Raw genomic sequence first — 18,378 nt, forward strand, 5'->3', positions numbered from 1 at the left:
TTGGTGTTGTAGGTGGTGAAGGAATCTCAATTTAAGACTCAAACCCAGAAGGGGAGAGGAGGAGGAGGAGGAGTCCTGCATTAGACCTTATTTTTTTCTGAGTAGTTCCAGGTCTATTAGAAACCTGGCAGTCAGAGTCACCCCATACCAGTGATTGTTTTGCCTTCTCAGTGACTCTACGTGGCCTCTGCAGTAAAAATGTTTTTATATACATAGGTCAGTGGCTGCATATTCATAATCCCAAAGTTTCAGCAGGGTGTAAGAACTGTGGTATCTTGTTAAGGTTTGAAGGAAGGCCATCATCCATCCGTTCCAGGACATTTATTCATTTCTGTTGCCCACTCGTTTCTCACAATTAATGTTAATAGAAAATTCAGCAAGACTTGACTATATAGCTATCAGTTAACCATTAATTACAGCTTTATTAAGTCTACAAGGATCAGTTCCTGAAGTCCCAAGATTATTACTATTTATTCAGCTCTGACTGAATTGAGGTTAGGTGTAGATTATATTGTGCTAATTAATTATAATTTAAAGTATTACAACTGCATTCATTTTCAAATTGCTGTATGTAGTAGCTGAAGCATTAGTCACAGAATGTAAAAAGCACTGTTGGAGATACTTTTCATATTATTTTGTAGAATAACCTATTTAATATTTTAAACTTAGCATTTTTTATGCCTTTAAATGGACCAATTCACTACATGCTGTGTATTTCTCAAGGGCAATCATTTTTTGAGGCTTAATTCACATTTAAGCCTAAAATCATTCATGTTTCCCATCCTGCCACAATAAAAGAAGATATAATTATTCCCATCTTTGAATCTATGCTTTGTTTATAACTTATAAATGCGTTTATAATGGGCTTCCGTAAATTAAACCTTCTAGAGTTTTGATCTTAAACTTCTGGCTGTGTTTTACATTCCTTGAGAACAGAGAGAATGTCTTATGGGGATTTTCTGTAGTCTGTCAAAGTGATCACATATAGCATGGAAAGGTACTTTAAAAAAAATATGTCAACTGGTTTTAATATTGGAGTAAATAAGATCATGAATAATGGTGTAAATTTTAAAAAATGTTGTCTAGGACAAACAGGAAAATGACACACCTACTGATCTTGTCCCTGGTAACCTACTATTAGAAGTGAAGAAATTATTGAATGCAATTAACACTCTACCAAAAGGTGTGGTTCCTCATGTCAAGAAGTTCTTACAAGAAGATTTTTCCTTCCAAACTATGCAGGTAAGATAATCATTTGGTATTTGGGGCAGAAGTATAGCTCTCTATATATGACACACTGTGTTCCTTTACTGTCACACTACTGTCATACTCACACCACTTCTGACACTAAATATGTGGCTTTAGTCCCACACCAGTCAATTCTCCAGCATTCTCTGGATGTCCTACAAGTCACTTCAGTTCTGACACTATCTACCTAGAGTTATCATCCAATCCCACAAGTTAAGAGCCCAGTCTAAGACTGCTCCCCTTCAGATGCCAATCACCTGTCCTCTATTTTCCCAGTACTTATGACTGGCTGGCTATCCATTGGCCAGTCAGTGAACACTTGTATACTCAGCTATGATCCCTCTTGAGTGCAGTAGTTTGCTAGAACAGCTCACAAAACTAGGGGAAACACATTTACCATTTAATTACATGATAAAGGATGTGATTTATAGAGGATACAGCTGAACAATCACATGAAGAGATACATAGGGCAAGGAAGGGTCTCAAGTTCAGGAACTTCTCTCCTTTTGGAGTTCGGGTTCACCATTCTCCTGGCATGTACAAACGGGAAGTTCTTCAAACCCCATAATCTTAGAATTTTTACAGGGACTTCATCATGAAGGTATGTTGATGTATTAATTATTAATTTATCTTCCAGCTTCCCTCTCCTCTTTAGGGGTATGGTGCTAAAAGTTCCAAATTTCTAATCATGGCTTGATCTTTCTGGTGCCCAAGTGTCCATCCAGGAGTCCACCAAGAGTTACCACTTTAGAACAAAAGACACTGTCTTCCCTATCATCCAGGAAATTCCATGGGTTTTAGGAGCTATGTGCCTAGAACCAGAGTCAAAGACCAAATATTGGCAGGAACTGGGGACAGATCAATATTTGTATTTCTTATTACTTTACAATGACCCTTCCTCCCTCCCTCCCATCCATTCTCATTCTCTCTCTCCCTTTCCTCTTTCTGTCCTCTTCCTTCCCTTTCTTTCCTTCTTTCTTTACTATAACAGTGACACTAAGTTCTTGAAACTATCTTACACCTTATGAAGGGCTTTGGTTTCAGCTTAGACTTTTATTAATTAAATAAAATTGATGCTAGGCTTTCAAGAGTAATAGTAAGGATGTGGGTTAGTAGCTTATAAGCTATTACTAGCTTATAAGGTCTAGGGTTGAATTCTAATAATGGGCAACATACTGTTCTGGAAGAGGGAACTGCTTTCAGTTTTCCAAATTTGTAAAATGCTGATGGCTTTTTAAAAATATAAAATGTAAAGAAAATAATAAGACTTCTGGATTTTTAATGAGATAAATATTCTAGAGAATAGATTGTTGATTTGCATCTTATAGTTTTTCTAGATAATTTGTGAAGCTTTTGACACAAGATGGCCATTAGTTTGTAAATTAATGAAATTTCCCAAAGTTAAAGAAAATGATTATCTACTCTTCTTTGTGACAGTTAATTGGGGGAAGGAGACAACACCATAGGTGTCCTGAAAAGGCCACATTTATTTTTTCTGTGCAAGAATATATTATTAATTATTTCCATGAAACAAATTAATACTATTATGATTAAAAATTCAAAAAAGCTCTAAAAATATCCAAAGACTTTATGTACAATTATAACCTTAACTGAGGTAATATACCACAAATATGAATTCTGGATTGAAATTGATGGAATAATGCCACTTTTTCCCTCTCATCTTTTGAAAATCACCTAGAAACCACAATATGAAATAGAAATCAGTAGCCTTATTATATAAACAATAGCTAATTAGAAGGTAAGAATGAAAGAAAAGTACTACTGATGGCAACAAAAAAGATAAAGTACCCAGGAAAACACTTAAGAAGTACACAAGAAATAAATTGGTGTTTCTCAAAGTTTTTTCTAAGCCACTTACATGAACCTGTTCTGACCCCGATACTAGTCTCAAAGAATGAAAATCTATGGGGGTAGGTCTGGGAATCTACATTGTAGCAGGTACCACGAAACACCAATTTTTTTCACATTTAAGTTTAGAGATAAATACTATATTAAAACAATATGTAAAAATTTCTAAGACTTTATTAAAAAGTAAGGTATGAAGACCTGAATGGGAAGCAATAGATATAGGAAGACACAGTGTGATAGAGATGCCAATTTTCCTGAAATTAAAATTTACAAATATCACAAAATTCCAAGAAAAATAACAAGAGGGTTTTCTATTTATTAAAAGCTAATTCTAAAGTTCAAATCAGAAATTAAAGGAAGAATAGCCAAAAAATTATGAAAGCATTGTAGAAACAAAGGGCTGGGAGTTTGCCCACTTTGATGTTAAAACTTACCGTGAAGCTCTAATAACTAAAAGATTGTGTTACTTGCTCTTGACTCTACAGACAAGTCTGGAAAATAGAAGAGAAATTCCAGAAGTAGACCCAAATATATTCAGGAATTTTATGTATAAGATAACAGGAATTGATAATACTAAAGGGGAAATGAACCGATCAGCAGTCCCAGAGGGAGATTTTAACACAGCTGTCTTAATAAGTGATAGAACATGAACACAAAGCTAGTAGAACTGTAGCAAATGTAGTCTAATTTATTTGGTGTAATTCATTTATATATATGTAACATTGAACCCAACAGTGACAAAAAATATATTCTTTTTAAATACACATAGAATATTTACAAAAATTGACCGTGTGCTAGTTCATAAAGCAAGTCTCATCAAATTTCAAAGAATCAAAACATGCAGAGCATGTTCTCTAACATTTGTACAGTTGATTTAGAAATTAGTTATAGATATACAAACTAGAAAATCATTGTTCCTAAATTAAGATATATACCTCTAATCTAGTTAATCTAGGGGTCAAGTAAGTTAGCACATTGGACATTAGATACATTTTAGAACTAAAATATATGAAAAACATGTATCATAATTTGTGTTGTTAGATAAAAGCTGTGCTGCAAGGATTATTTGTAGCTTGAAATGCATATAGTAGAAAAAGAAGTAAGGTTGAATACCAGTCATCTAAACAAAATTCAAGAGTTTAAAGAAAGAACAGCAAATTAAAAGCAGAGTTTAAAAAAAGAATAAAGATAGCCAAATCTAATGAAATAGAATAAAACAAATGCCTGGTAAGAATGTTAAGAAAAAAGGCAAAAATAACCAAACTCATAAATAAATGAACATGAAAGCTTCAATACAAATTCCATAGTCATCTACTTTGTCTGAAGGGGATTAAGAGATACAGACTTACAGCTGTAAGATAAATAAGTCAAGGGGATATAATATACACCAAAGGAATATAGTCAATAATATTATAACAAGTTTGTATAATGATGAATGGTAACTGGTGGTATTGCAGTCATCATTTTATGAGGATGTCATAAGAAAAATGTCAAATCACCATGTTTCACCTGAAATATGTTTGTTATAAGTCAATACAGAATTCTGGTACTTACAATGGCTGCCTGGGTTGGTTTCAGGCAACCTTCTTTTGAGAATAACTAGAAAAACAAGGCAGAATCTTTCTTAGTAATGATTATTTGTGCTTTTCTTACAGATCACTTAATTTAGCTAGGGACTGAGATGATTCCAAGTTTCACTTCTGTTCTATAAAGTGTCTGTTTGTGGCTTACCCTTTGTAGCAGATACTGTTGGTGCCCTGCCCATACTCCTTGGTCCCTTGAATCATTTCAGTATGCTCTGGACAGTTTCTAATTTTCAGTATCTACATCTCTATGCTTCAGGCTTTTTTTTTTTTTTTTTCTGAAACTGCATGCATGCATGCTTAGTCACTCAGTCGTGTCCAACTCTTTGCAACCCCGTGGACTGTAGCCCAGCAGTCTTCTCTGTCTATGGGATTTTCCAGGAAGAGTACTGTGAGCAGGTTGCCATTTCCTAGGATCTACCCACCCAGGGATTGAACCCACATCTCCTGAGTCTTGTGCATTGGCAAAAATATTCTTTACCACTGTGCCACCTGGAACTGCAGAAAGCTATAATTCTCACAGAATTTTAGAGATCTCAAGGAATTAGTACTCTCCCTGACCTCAGAAAGCACACCATCAATAAGCCTGGGGAATTACTATATAAAAAATCCCAGTTCTCTCTCTCCTTAAGTTGAATAATACTGAGGTTGAATTTTTCAATGGTTTCTGTTGTATTAACCCTAGTGAGCCACTGTGGTAACTAGCTTAATAACACACCTGTTAATTTAAAGCCTGCTTTCTCTTCCCTGATTCCCTTCTTCACTCCACTACCATTGTTCTCTGCACCTGTCAAATAAAGTACTTGCATTCATATCTTTGTGTTAGGGTCTGCTTCCAATTGGAACCAAAACAGACACTTTTACTCTAAGGGTAAATTTCTTCAGGATTCTAACCAAAAGAATAAGGTGTTTACCAGGGACCCTGTTCCTTGGTAGGTCATACACTCCCAATTTCCCTCCCAGCTCCACAACTTTGTTGAAAGCTTTGCCTAGCATTTCAACCTCTCAGCCACAACTGAATACAGCAGTTGCATTAAGAAAAAAAAGTGGCTGCAAAATCAGTCTCTTGTCTCTGGGCCTTCCTTCTCTCTTGCATGTTGGCCCCATAGATTTTAATGCCTTGGTAGTCCATTGCTTTCAAAATTAAAAAAAAAAATTGTACTTTATTCAGCTTTTTAAAGTTCTGATTGAGAGGATTGCTCTGAAACTACCTAAACTGTTTGGCAAAGGTAGAGCTTCAGTGTTATGTTTTATATACCTTCTCAGATTCAAGAGATATTCTTGAGTATATGAGTTAGATGAGTCTGAAATTCAGATGATAGTTCTGAGCTCAAAATATGAATTTGGAAAATGTCAATGTGTAGACACTATTTAAAAAGATGATGCTGTATTACTTTATCTAGGGATGTGTTTTGATAGAGAAAATTGAATGTTATGGAGACTGAAGTAAAGTATCTAGTTAACCTAGGAGAAGAACTGGAGAATATTGGAAACTGGAAACTGAGTTAAAGTATAGATTAAATTTCCAAATGTAATTTAAGCCAAGCACTTTGGGGTACAAGGCATTGGGGAATGGACACAGAGATAAGACATAGGTCTTCCTTTATTTCATCCAGGTAAGTAACAAACTATGGTACATAATTTATATATTAACTTGGTTTCAATTAGATGACAGCATAAGATGATTTGCCCTGGTGTTGGTATTTTTAAAGCCAGCCTTCCTGCTTACTAGAGTTTTAGGGCTGGAAAGAAGTTTTTAGCTATGTTAGAGAATAGAAGGTATCAGAAGGAAGTGGGATTATGACTTTTCCTCTGAAGTAGGAGTGGACGTTACCAATTCTTTTGCAAAGTTGGTATTTAGTATTTTGAGGAAGTAGTTATAAAGATTTGTCAAATCCTTAAAAACAAACAAATATAAGAACAGTTTTGTCTAGGTTGTGTGGATTTTTTTAAGGCCTCTTTATTCTTTAGATTTTCTATGATTAGCATATATTATTTGTTTAATAAAAATAAATGTTGATATTTGTTGTAACTTAAGGAAATTTTTGACCAAATTATTTTTCACAGAGAGAAGTTGCAGCCAATAGCCAGAATGGGGAGGAAATTGTTCCTGCTTTGACCTTACGTTTCTTAATAACACGACTAGAAGCAGCACTTAAGAACATTCAAGCTACTAATTATACTGTAAGTGTTTTCTTTTGGAAGTTTGAAATAGTGTATTTGACAACATTTTTCAATGAGAGAGCATCCAGTATATGCTTATTTTAAGGTGTAGGCCAATTTGTATTTTCCTTACTTACCTCTAGAAATACATATAAATTGATTTCTTGCATTTGTCTTGTACTTTCTCATGACCTCATCTCTTTAATGAGCCTATTCTAGTTTCCTTTCCTACCATAAAATTGTTCATCTTAAATAGAGAACTTTGAACTAGTATAAATGGGCTTTCCCAGTCAGACATGAGTTATGAACTTCAAAAACTACTTCTTCCTTTCCTCCTGATTAATAGACATCTCTTCTTTTTACTGATATTTCTTTAATTGAAGTGTGTTAATTTCTGTTGTACAGCAAAATGATTTGGTTATATATACTTTTTTTATATTTTTTCCATTATGATTTATCTCAGGATGTTGAATACAGTTCCTTTTACTATACAATAGGACCTTTTGTTTATCCTTTCTATACATAATTCTACTGATATTTCTGTATTTGTAAAAATTGGAACTTCTATTATCTGTGTAATCATGTGAGATACAATTGACAAGACATATATTTGAGGTCAAATGATACTTTAGAAATAGAGAAAAATCTGAGGAAACATAAACATTGCTTAAAAAATAAGAACCAATAGAACAGGACATAAAAGGAAAAGGCAGTTCTTTGAATAATTGGGTCAGTAAAGTAAGCTAAGTTTTGCATACGTGTAGAAGATGGATTAGAGTTATCTTCAAGCAAGGCCTACCCAGACATCAAACAAAGTAGCCGAAGACACCACTCCCATATTACAATGGTGTACACAGAGATGGAAAAATGATCTTTTTTTTAGGACTTTCAGGATAGGTTCTAAGAGATGATATATACTGCTGCTGCTGCTAAGTTGCTTCAGTCGTGTCCGACTGTGTGCGATCCCATAGACAGCAGCCCACCAGGCTCCCTTGTCCCTGGGATTCTCCAGGCAAGAACACTGGAGTGGGTTGCCATTTCCTTCTCCAATGCATGAAAGTGAAAAGTGAAGGTGAAGTCGCTCAGTTGTGTCCAACTCTAGCGACCCCATGGATTGCAGCCTACCAGGCTCCTCTGTCCATGGGATTTCCAGGCAAGAGTATTGGAGCGGGGTACCATTGCCTTCTGCGATCTTCTGTCTAAAATGTAACAAAATTCCGGACTCACAGAAGAAACTTCCTGATGTTCAGCATAAGTTGCTTCTTTGGCACAAACAGTCTAAGTACAGTGAGCCACCCCTGTTGGAGAACAATGGTAACACTCTTGAAATCCAGATTTCCAGACACCAGCCAAGGGTCAGACTTGAAAGCAGGTGTTTCAAAGGATAGCATTCTCAGGCCAGATATGATAAGGTTTTTTATGTACAGGTGTGTATTGGTTTCTGCCATTTTGTCACAAGTGTATATGTTTATAACCACTGCTGCAATCATGATAAAAGAACTGTATCATCACCATGAAAATCTTTTGCTGCCCCTTTACAGTCACATATACCTTTTACCATCCTCACTCTTCCTAATGCCCAATCTATATTCTCCATCTCTAATTTGGCATAGGCTGTTTTTAAATAAGGGCTTTCCAGATGGCACTAGTGGTAAAGAACCTGCCTGCCAATGGTGGAGACAAAAGATGCAGGTTTGAGCTCTGGGTCGGGAAGGTCCTCTGAAGGAGGACATGAAGGAAATATTTGTGTTTCAATTTTTCATTAAATAAGTGATAAACTTTGTTTATGACAAAGTTTGGTTCATAACGGAGAAGGCAATGGCACCCCACTCCAGTATTATAACAAAAGCACCCATGAACAGTAAAAGACTTTGTTAAGAGATCCTTGTGCTTTTTAAGCTGGATGGTAGATACTTGGGTATTTGTTATTATCTAAAGTGTTTCTAGAGGCTTCCCTGGTGGCTCAGATGGTAGAAAACCTGCCTGTAATGCAGGAGGAATGGGTTCAATCCCTGGGTCAGGAAGATCCCTTAGAGAAGGAAATGGTAACTCATTCTAGTATTCTTGCCTGGAGAATCCATGGACAGAGGAGCCTGGTGGGCTACAATCCAGGGGTTGCAAAAAGCTGGACACAACTGAGCCATTAACATAACAACAACAACAACAACAACAACAACAGAGTGTTCTTCACCTAAAATACAATGAGAAAAATGGAGAATTAGAATTTTTTGAAAAGTTTTAGTATAATAAATATTGATGGCATTTGCTTTTATTTTCTTTGCTCAAACTCTAATGTTTTATTTTGAGATTATTAACTGTCTTTCTTCTGGGTCTAATTATTAAATACATCTAAAATGAATTCTGTCATGATTATTAGATGATTGACAATAAAATGATAATTTAGCTCCTTTTAATAGTTATTAAATAGGCCAAGGGTATTTAATTAAGCTTTCTATACTGAGAAGTAGCATAGTCTAAATAATCAACTAAGGTATATTTTATCTTTTTAGGCACATCAGATTAATATTGGTTATTACCTGACATTACTGTTTATGTATGGAGTAGCACTCACTGAAAGAGGAAAGAAAGAGGTATGTAGTATGTGTTATTTGTCCATTACAAATAAATCTTTTCACATACTTTGACTTCATTTTAGTAAGTTAAAATCTTGCTTTTTAAAAAAATTCTCTAAAAACTGAAACCATTCCATGACTTTTCTGTCATGTTTTTAAGATACAGAGTAATTGTGCCAGAGACTATTTTGTGAAACTAAAAATATTGATAAGATAAACTTAATGTAAGCGTATAGCCTTGAAATAACTACCATTTGTATAAAACAGAAAATTTTGTTTTGCTTGTTTCATATATACATTTTAATCCATTTTCTAGTGTAGTAGTGTAGTTTAATCTCTCTGGTTTTTATCTTACCCTCTTACGTAAAATATGAATTTGACCTCAGTTCTTCATTAAATAAGGTGAAGTACAAAAGTAAAAATCTAGGAGTTAACTAGGTGATCTCTAAGGGTCCTTACAAATTTAACATTTTCTTTTGCTTATTTTTAATGATTTCTCAATTTCAGCCTTGATATCTCTTTTACTTTTTGTATTCTTAAATTTGTACTCTCTTCTTGGTTTCATAAATAAGTCTAACTTATTAATTAGGTGAAGTAGAATTTATAAGTGACAAACTGAAAACATTTCCAGTTTAAATAATTTCACATAATGCTAATTATTGTTTAGTGTGTTGTGCTAGAGGATGTTTTAAAATGAGGCCATGTAGTACTTTTTTTCCCTCAGGGAGATTGGGGCTATTGTGCCTATTCTAATAAAAGTAACTGAAACATTTATTAGAACTGACCTTTACTTCTATACCTATATTGCTTAGAATCAAGATGATCCTTCCCCAAAAGAGACTGTATGTGTGGTCAAAAAGTCACTTATTTCCTGTTTTAAAAATTAGGAAGATTTGTGCTCCAATTAAAAAAAAAAAATAGGAAGAATTATATTCCCATAGTCATTAGAAGAGCCCTTATTTTTGCTAGTAATATTTGTCAGTTTTAGACATAAAGATTATTATTTTAATGTTTCACTTTGAAACACTAAAGACCTTAAGTTCTTTTGTAACTGTTTTATTAAGCGCTGAGTACATTTTTTATGGGATCATATGCAGAGATTCTACAAATAGAGATGTGAATAAATGACCAAATGACTGAATCAGTATTAAAGCTGCTCTATCTTTTCTAGTTTAGCAAATAATTGTTTATTGTAAAAGGAAAAAATAATTTTTACATCAGCCAAACCTAGTTTTATGTTACTACAGGATTATATAGAAGCTGAGAATAAATTTCTAGTGATGAAGATGGTAATCCAAGAAAATGAAATTTGTGAAAACTTTATGTCATTAGTTTATTTTGGCCGTGGTTTGCTTCGATGTGCTCAGAAGAGGTAAGAATTTTAATTAATGGGTAGTTCTTGCCTGTTAACTTTCAGTATTATGTAATGGAAATAAAGTTTGCACAATATACCAGGGATCATGACATTTGTGCTCCATTGATTCTTTTTTCTGTCACTGATTGTGTAGATCATTTCATTAATGTACTTGAGAATATTAAATATCAAATTTAACAGGCCATGGCAATAAAAGGTGGTATAGCATAGGCATTAGAAACATAGGCTTTGGAGTCTGATAGGCCGATTCAAATACATTTTATATCACTACCTGGTATACGACCCTGGGAAATTTAATGTTGCTAAGCCTAATCTTTGGAACTAATAACAGTGCCCACCTATTAAGGTAATTAACACAGTGCTCAGGACACAAAAATACTATTCTTAATAAATAATAATTATAGTTATTAATATTATTACCACTTGAAATGGGTGTTTAAGTTATAAATGAGCTTATAACACATTGAAAGGGTCCCAGTTCTGAGTCCAGGGGTATTGGGTATTACGCAGTTAGGTACAGAGGAATGTACATGGGCTATCTGTTCACTTCCCATATGTATGTTTTTTAATCACTAAAGTCATATCCAGCTCTTTTGGAACCCCATGGACTGTAGCCTGCCAGGCTCCTCTGTCCATGGGATTTCCCAGGCAAAAATACTACAGTGGGTTGCCATTTCCTTCTTCAGGGGATCTTCCCAACTGAGGGATTGAACTTGAATCTCCTTCTTTACAGGCAGATTCTTTACCACTTAGCCAACAAGGAAGCCCTCCAATATGTGTATCCTTAGCCATTTGTAGAATCAATCATTCATTTTATTTCTAAGCATTTATTATATATTAGAGACTGCTCTAGGTGTTAGGGGTAAATAGTTTACAAAACAGTTTCTTTCCTCATGTAACTGACAGTATAGTGAAGGTTTATAGACCTTAATAAAATAATCAGTTATTTAAATAATCAACTATGAAATGTGAGAAAGAGCTATGAAGGAAAATATAATAAAGAATTAAAGTCCTTATTGGAACCTCAATGGGTTTCTTGGGAATCAGAAGTCTCCTTGAAGAATTAATGTTTGGTTGAAATCTGAAGGATGAATTAGGAAAAATGTACTTATGCAAATCCTTATGAAGGATTACTGCTGGGCCCAACTGTTGAATCCCTAAAAGCATCACTTAATATGGTAGTTCCTTGATTCTTTGAAAGGCTGATCGTCCATCCTCTGGTGTGCTTGGTTTTTATTATCCAGAAGACGTCCTGCTTCCTGTTTATTAGCATGACGTTCTCAATGTAGTTTGCCACTGTGATATTTCACAGAAAGTCAGGATAATCAAAATCTCTTTAATACTGTGGAGAGAATTAGCATAGCTCTGAGTCAAAGAATCTGGACTGCTGTCCTTCCTTCAGATATGTGAACTACCTACTGTTTATTTTCTTTATTGATGGGCATCGAGAATCCATTTTCCAAATCATTGACACTAGAAAACCCAGTCGTCTGGCAGCAGCATTTCCTTTCATCCCTGGCCTATAGAGAACAGTCACCACTGAGCTGCTCAAAATGTCCTTCTTACTCTGTATTTCTTACTGCATTAATAAAATGGAATGTCCTCTGGACCTTTCTAGGGTACCCTGTCTGGTAATGGATTCAATGGTGTTATGTCCATTCTACCATCTTTTCCTCCCTGAGCTTTCTTGAATACTCTGCCAAGAAATTTTCAACGTTTTCATCTCAATTACTATTATAGAGGCCATTGGTTGTGTCCAGGCTTCAAGTAGCCTCAGCAACACGTTGGGATTGGCTTCGTATGTCCTTACACTCAGTAAATGCTGAATTATGGGAGAGTTGCCCCATATCAGTATACATTTCCCTATCCAGCTATATACTTGATCATTGGTTTAGCTCTCTTGGACTTCCCTGGTGGCTCAGATGGTAAAGCGTCTGTCTACAATGTGAGAGACGTGGGTTCAATCCCTGGGTTGGGAAGATTCCCTGGAGAAGGAAATGGCAACCCACTCCAGTACTCTTGCCTTGAAAATCCCATGGATGGAAGAGCTTGGTGCAGGCCACTATCCATGCGGTCACAAAGAGTCGGGCTTTGCGACTGAGTGACTTCACTTTCACTTTCAGTTTCATGACTGAGTGACTTCACTTTCACTTTAGCTCTCTTAGGATCCACTCCCAGACACATTCCTGCCACTGCACAGTAGTGAAAGTAGTGAAGTCTGCAATGCTTATGGTGAACAAGCCTTTTCTTCCTCTTTTTTCACTTGGGCTTTGCTTGTACCTGATCCTAGATTTTTCAGTATTTAGGCAATGAGCAGAGATAGGGGAGGATTTTGAGAAGGAAGAAGAGCATCATCTTTTGGGACATGTACCTCAGATAATGTACAGATATTTGCATGGGCTACTCGTTCCATATCAGAGTCCTGATAGTGTAATAGTCTTGTTGAGGCTGTGCTTTTGGTTTTTGCTGTTGTTATATCCCTGTGATTAAATACTGGGTCTTATTTTCAGCATGGTCTGCCTTTATGTTTAGAGTTGGTCAGATTTCTTTAAATGTTACCATAGAGGCCTTTTAACTTTCACGGAGTACCCTTAGTTGATAGTAGTAGCCAGTTTCTCCCACTTTGTGGTTAAATCTGGGCCTGATTTTAGCACAAGTTATCTTTATGGCTGTCAGAGCTGAGGGTCTCTTTAAATGCTGCCCTCAGAGGCCTCTGTCTTTCATTGTGTCCTGAGTCAATCATTGGCTGACCTGTGCCAGTCCTCTTTCTTCAAGGCTTCCAAGACAGTAAACAAAAGCCAGCCAACCCTATAACCCCTTTGATTTACCATGGCCCCCATACTGTTCAAGCTTGAGCTACTACATAATCTATTACCTCCCCTTCTACCTATATTTCATCTCAGTCTATTATAGGTGAGAATCCTAGTATTGTAGCATGCTAGACATTATCATCCTACTTACACACACACACACACACACACACGCACACAAATGGGTTGCCTATTGTCTAATTGGTAAGCTAGTTACAGAGTCTTGTTCAAATTAACCTTTTAAAATGCCTTGCAGATATAATGGAGGACTGCTAGAGTTTCATAAAAGCTTACAAGAAATAGGAGACACAGATGATCATTGGTTTGATATAGATCCTACAGAAGATGAAGATTTACCTACAACTTTTAAAGTAAGAAATTATTTAATCTATGGCTAATCAGAATCATCTTTGATAAAGTGCAGTTTATGCTATGTCATTCTATAGAAAACATATTCTTTTATTGGACATTAGCTTTTTGTATGAGAAAACTTTGATTCCTTTATCTGGTACAGAATGTGAGTATGATTCAACAAGTAGAGAGAAGTGAGGTGGATGTGTTAGCATTTCCAGATAACAAGAAGATTAAAAGTTGTACTAGTTCACATGGCTAGAGATAAATGTAAGTTAACTTATTTTTTCTAATTATATTTGCCATATTTTGTTGTTGATTTAAATTTTAAAAGTATTAAATGATCATTTTAGAAAACTTGAAAAATGTGAAAATGCCAAAGATAAAAAAATTCATCAATATATTCCTTCAAATGGCAAACTATTGTTAGAATTTTCATTTATGTATTTCCATACACACATGTATAAACACTTTTATTTTTAGTAAATTAGTGTTATGTTATATACATTGATTTATAGTATAAAAATATATTATTGTGAATTTGCCAGCAAGTAGATTATTGTATATTGAAAGTATAATTTCTTATAGTCTATCATAAACTGTGCTTTAATTTGGTTAACCAATTCCCTTGGATTGAACATTTAGTTTATCCTAAACATTCTAGTTTTTTAGTATTACAGAAAGTGATCTTTTTTAATTTCTCACATCATTGCCTTAGTGTAAATTTCTAGAGGTGGAATTGTGAAGTGTTTACACACTTACATAAGTTATTCATGTATATTTCCACATTTCCTCCCAGAAAGTTTGTCCTGATTTATATTCTCAAGACAGAGTGTAAGAATTGGTCTTTGCCCTCATGTGCTTAGCTGCTCAGTTGTGTCCAACTCTTTGTGACTCCATGGACTGTAGCCGCCCAGGCTTGATTCTCTAGGCAAAAATACTGGAGTGGTTGCCGTGCCTTCCTCCAGGGGATCTTCCCAACCCAGGGATCAAACCCAGGTCTCCCACATTGCGGGCAAATTCCTTACCATCTGAGCCACCAGGGAAGCCCACACTCTCTGGATATTCTTTACCTTTTGGGTAATTTTTACCCATCTAATAAGCCATATTGGTCACTTTTTAGTTGTTTAATGTGAAAATAGCTACATTAGGCTTCTCTTGGTTAACATTTGAGTGAGGTATCTTATTCCAAACTTTTGCTTTAAACCTTTCTGGATCCTTACATTTTAGCTGACTTTAAAGCCAAATGCATTCCTCAGATTAAAAAGGATGTTTCATAAAAATAAGAAATTCAATTTTTCTAGGAATCTTTAACAACTCAAAGTTTCTATATATCTAATAATAAAGCCTCAAAATACTTGTGACAAAAACTGGTAGAACTAAAAGGAGAACTAGAAGACTTCCCAGTCACAGTGGAATATTTTAATATACCTCTCTCAGTAATCAATAGAGTAAGCAAGATAATCTTTGGTGTTTGGTGAGATGATTATATGTCTTTTAACTTTGACTTAATATATTAAGTAGTAATTTTATGCATTAAAAAAAATATTGAATTTCTGTGTTTACCTGAAGCAGCTCCTACTTGGTCTTGATTGTTTTTCTCCTAGTCCTTCTCCTTTTAAAATATTTTTCTTTCTTATCCAAATTTTATTTTTGTTTTATGCAAGCTAGTACACGTATACAGTTTGTTAAGTATATTAAAAGATTTTAACAGTCTGTGGTTCATCATTTCTAATTGTAGTTTCTGACTATAGATAACGTATTTGAACCCTCTAGGCATTTTCCTTTGATATTAACCTGTACTTTTAAAAAGCTGTATCACTATTTAAAAAAAATTCTCCATCTTAGGTGTCGTCTTTTGATTTCCTACTGTTGAAGATGAGGGTTTAGTAACTTCCCTATACATCTCCTTCACACACACACTTCCCAGTCCCCATCCTTCTAATAGTTACACGTTGTTATTAAAGTGGCCTTAGAGTTTCCCTTTATTCCTGGGAATACCCTTACCCTTCTCCTGTGTAAATCCCCTATTCTTGGATTAAGTTTTCCTCTTTCTAGGTGTACTCCCTTATTTTGGGGGAGTAGCTTTTATCCAGCAGCTTCCTAGAAAGAGAATTTACATGGGAGTTAAATTTTTTGAGACCTTTCAAGTCTCAAAATAATTTATCCTTTGTACACTTTACTTGTATCTTGCCTGGGTGTAAAATTATAGGTTGAAAATAATTTTCCTTTAATTTAAAAAATTATGTTTCTATTATCGTTTAGCTTCCAATAGTAGTACTTTTGAAATATTTGTCATCCTGATTCTCAATCTTTTGCTTGTAACCTGTTTTATTTTTTCTTTCTGGGAATTTTTAGGATATTCTGTATATCCCTAGTGTTCTGAACATATTTTTTTTGGTGCTGCTGCTGCTGCTGCTACTGCTGCTAAGTTGCTTCAGTCATGTCTGACTCTGTGCGACCCCATTGATGGCAGCCCACCAGGCTCCCCTGTCCCTGGGATTCTCCAGGCAAGAACACTGGAGTGGGTTGCCATTTCCTTCTCCAATGCATGAAAGTGAAAAGTTAAAGTGAAATTGCTCAGTCGTGTCTGACTCTTAGTAACCCCATGGACTGCAGCCTACCAGGGTCCTCCATCAATGGGATTTTCCAGGCAAGAGTACTGGAGTGGGGTGCCATTGCCTTCTCCATTTTTGGTGCTAGGAAATTTTATTATTTTTTTTTTAATTTGACGATTTCTTCTTCATTTTCTCCTTTCTTTTTGAGATGTTTGCTATTCAGCTGCTTGACATCCTGGACTGAATTTCTGACTTTGTTATTTCTATGGTAATTTTTATTTTTTGTCTTTTCTACTTTCTAGGAGATTTTCTTAACTTCATCTTTTTGCATAGAGCTAGTATTCAGCCAGTATACACTAGTGCTATCATACTAGTTATTATAATGTTAAAATATTTCCATACTACTTGGAAAATAGTTTCTGCCTCAAAAATAATTTGGGTAACCAGCTGCATTCCAGGTGCCCTATTCTGTCCTCCAGCCCTCTCTCGCCATACTTCTCTAAAATTCAATAACTAAAGGTTTAATGTACAATAGAGCAGAGCGTGTCCATGATCCTGCTCTTGCTCTAGGCCAGCATGTTCTTATCTGTTTTAATTGGTACCTATGCCTGTGGCCCACCAAAAGTCCTACTTCCCAGACATTGTGATTAGTTTCTAAAGGAAACTTAGAGGGCTGGCCTGTACCCTTTATCTGGCATTGACAAATTCCAGATGAGTACCACCAGAGGCCTGCGCTGCCCCAGTTGCTCCTATCCTCATGTGTCTCCTGAGATGAACTTACCCTGTTGAAAGAAGATCATACTTATAGAGATACTGGCACCCTTGTAGAGCAGTGACTTTCATATCATCATTATTTTCAACATGATTCTTGTTTCTATCCTTCAGTTGAATTTTTAATTTCCATGATTATTTCAGCTATCATCTACCAAGAATTTTCTTGTTATGAATATTCCTTTTTAAAAAAAATAATATCCTGTCCTTTTTTCTTGCACTTGAGAGGTAAATGTTAAAGGTAAATGTTAGCCAGATCATTTAAGGCTTTACAAACAGTGGGGTGTTATAATTAAATTATAGTAAACATCTGAATACAGAGTTCCAAAGAATAGCAAGAAGAGATAAGAAAGCCTTCTTCAGCAATCAATGCAAAGAAATGGAGGAAAACAACAGAATGGGAAAGACTAGGGATCTCTTCAAGAAAATCAGAGATACCAAAGGAACATTTAATGCAAACAGCTCAATAAAGGACAGAAATGGTATGGACCTAACAGAAGCAGAAGATATTAAGAAGAGATGGCAAGAATACACAGAAGAACTGTACAAGAAAGATCTTCATGACCCAGATAATCACAATGGTGCGATCACTGACTTAGAGCCAGACATCCTGGAATGTGAAGTCAAGTGGGCCTTAGAAAGCATCACTACGAACAAAGCTAGTGGAGGTGATGGAATTCCAGTTGAGCTATTCCAAATCCTGAAAGATGATGCTGTGAAAGTGCTGCCCTCAATATGCCAGCAAATTTGGAAAACTCATTAGTGGCCACAGGACTGCAAAAGGTCAGTTTTCATTCCAAACCCAAAGAAAGGCAATGCCAAAGAATGCTCAAACTACCACACAATTGCAGTCATCTCACACGCTAGTAAAGTAATGCTCAAAATTCTCCAAGCCAGGCTTCAGCAATATGTGAACCGTGAACTTCCAGATGTTCAAGCTGGTTTTAGAAAAGGCAGAGGAACCAGAGATCAAATTGCCAACATCCTCTGGATCATCGAAAAAGCAAGAGAGTTCCAGAAAAACATCTATTTCTGCTTTCTTGACTATGCCAAAGCCTTTGACTGTGTGGATCCCAA

At 35.5% G+C, this 18,378-nt stretch overlaps 1 protein-coding gene across 11 annotated transcripts in view; it reads left to right on the top strand.

Annotated features, from left to right (window-relative positions):
• The window catches only part of DZIP3 (DAZ interacting zinc finger protein 3), a 144,704-nt gene that overhangs the window by 20,323 nt on the left and 106,003 nt on the right, over nt 1-18,378 (top strand). For 10 of the 11 annotated variants that reach the window (XM_010838572.1, XM_010838579.1, XM_010838580.1 and 7 more), the window contains 5 exons: nt 1,087-1,242; nt 6,768-6,884; nt 9,374-9,454; nt 10,684-10,808; nt 13,878-13,992. In XM_010838572.1, the coding sequence (XP_010836874.1) occupies nt 1,087-1,242; nt 6,768-6,884; nt 9,374-9,454; nt 10,684-10,808; nt 13,878-13,992 (594 nt within the window). Of the gene's footprint in view, nt 1-1,086; nt 1,243-6,767; nt 6,885-9,373; nt 9,455-10,683; nt 10,809-13,877; nt 13,993-18,378 lie in introns of those variants that run through there. The other variant, XM_010838581.1, reaches the window with a different exon arrangement.

Source organism: Bison bison, unplaced genomic scaffold (genome assembly GCF_000754665.1).
Source record: "Bison bison bison isolate TAMUID 2011002044 unplaced genomic scaffold, Bison_UMD1.0 scf7180017864098, whole genome shotgun sequence".
In the NCBI taxonomy this organism is placed as follows: domain Eukaryota; kingdom Metazoa; phylum Chordata; class Mammalia; order Artiodactyla; family Bovidae; genus Bison; species Bison bison.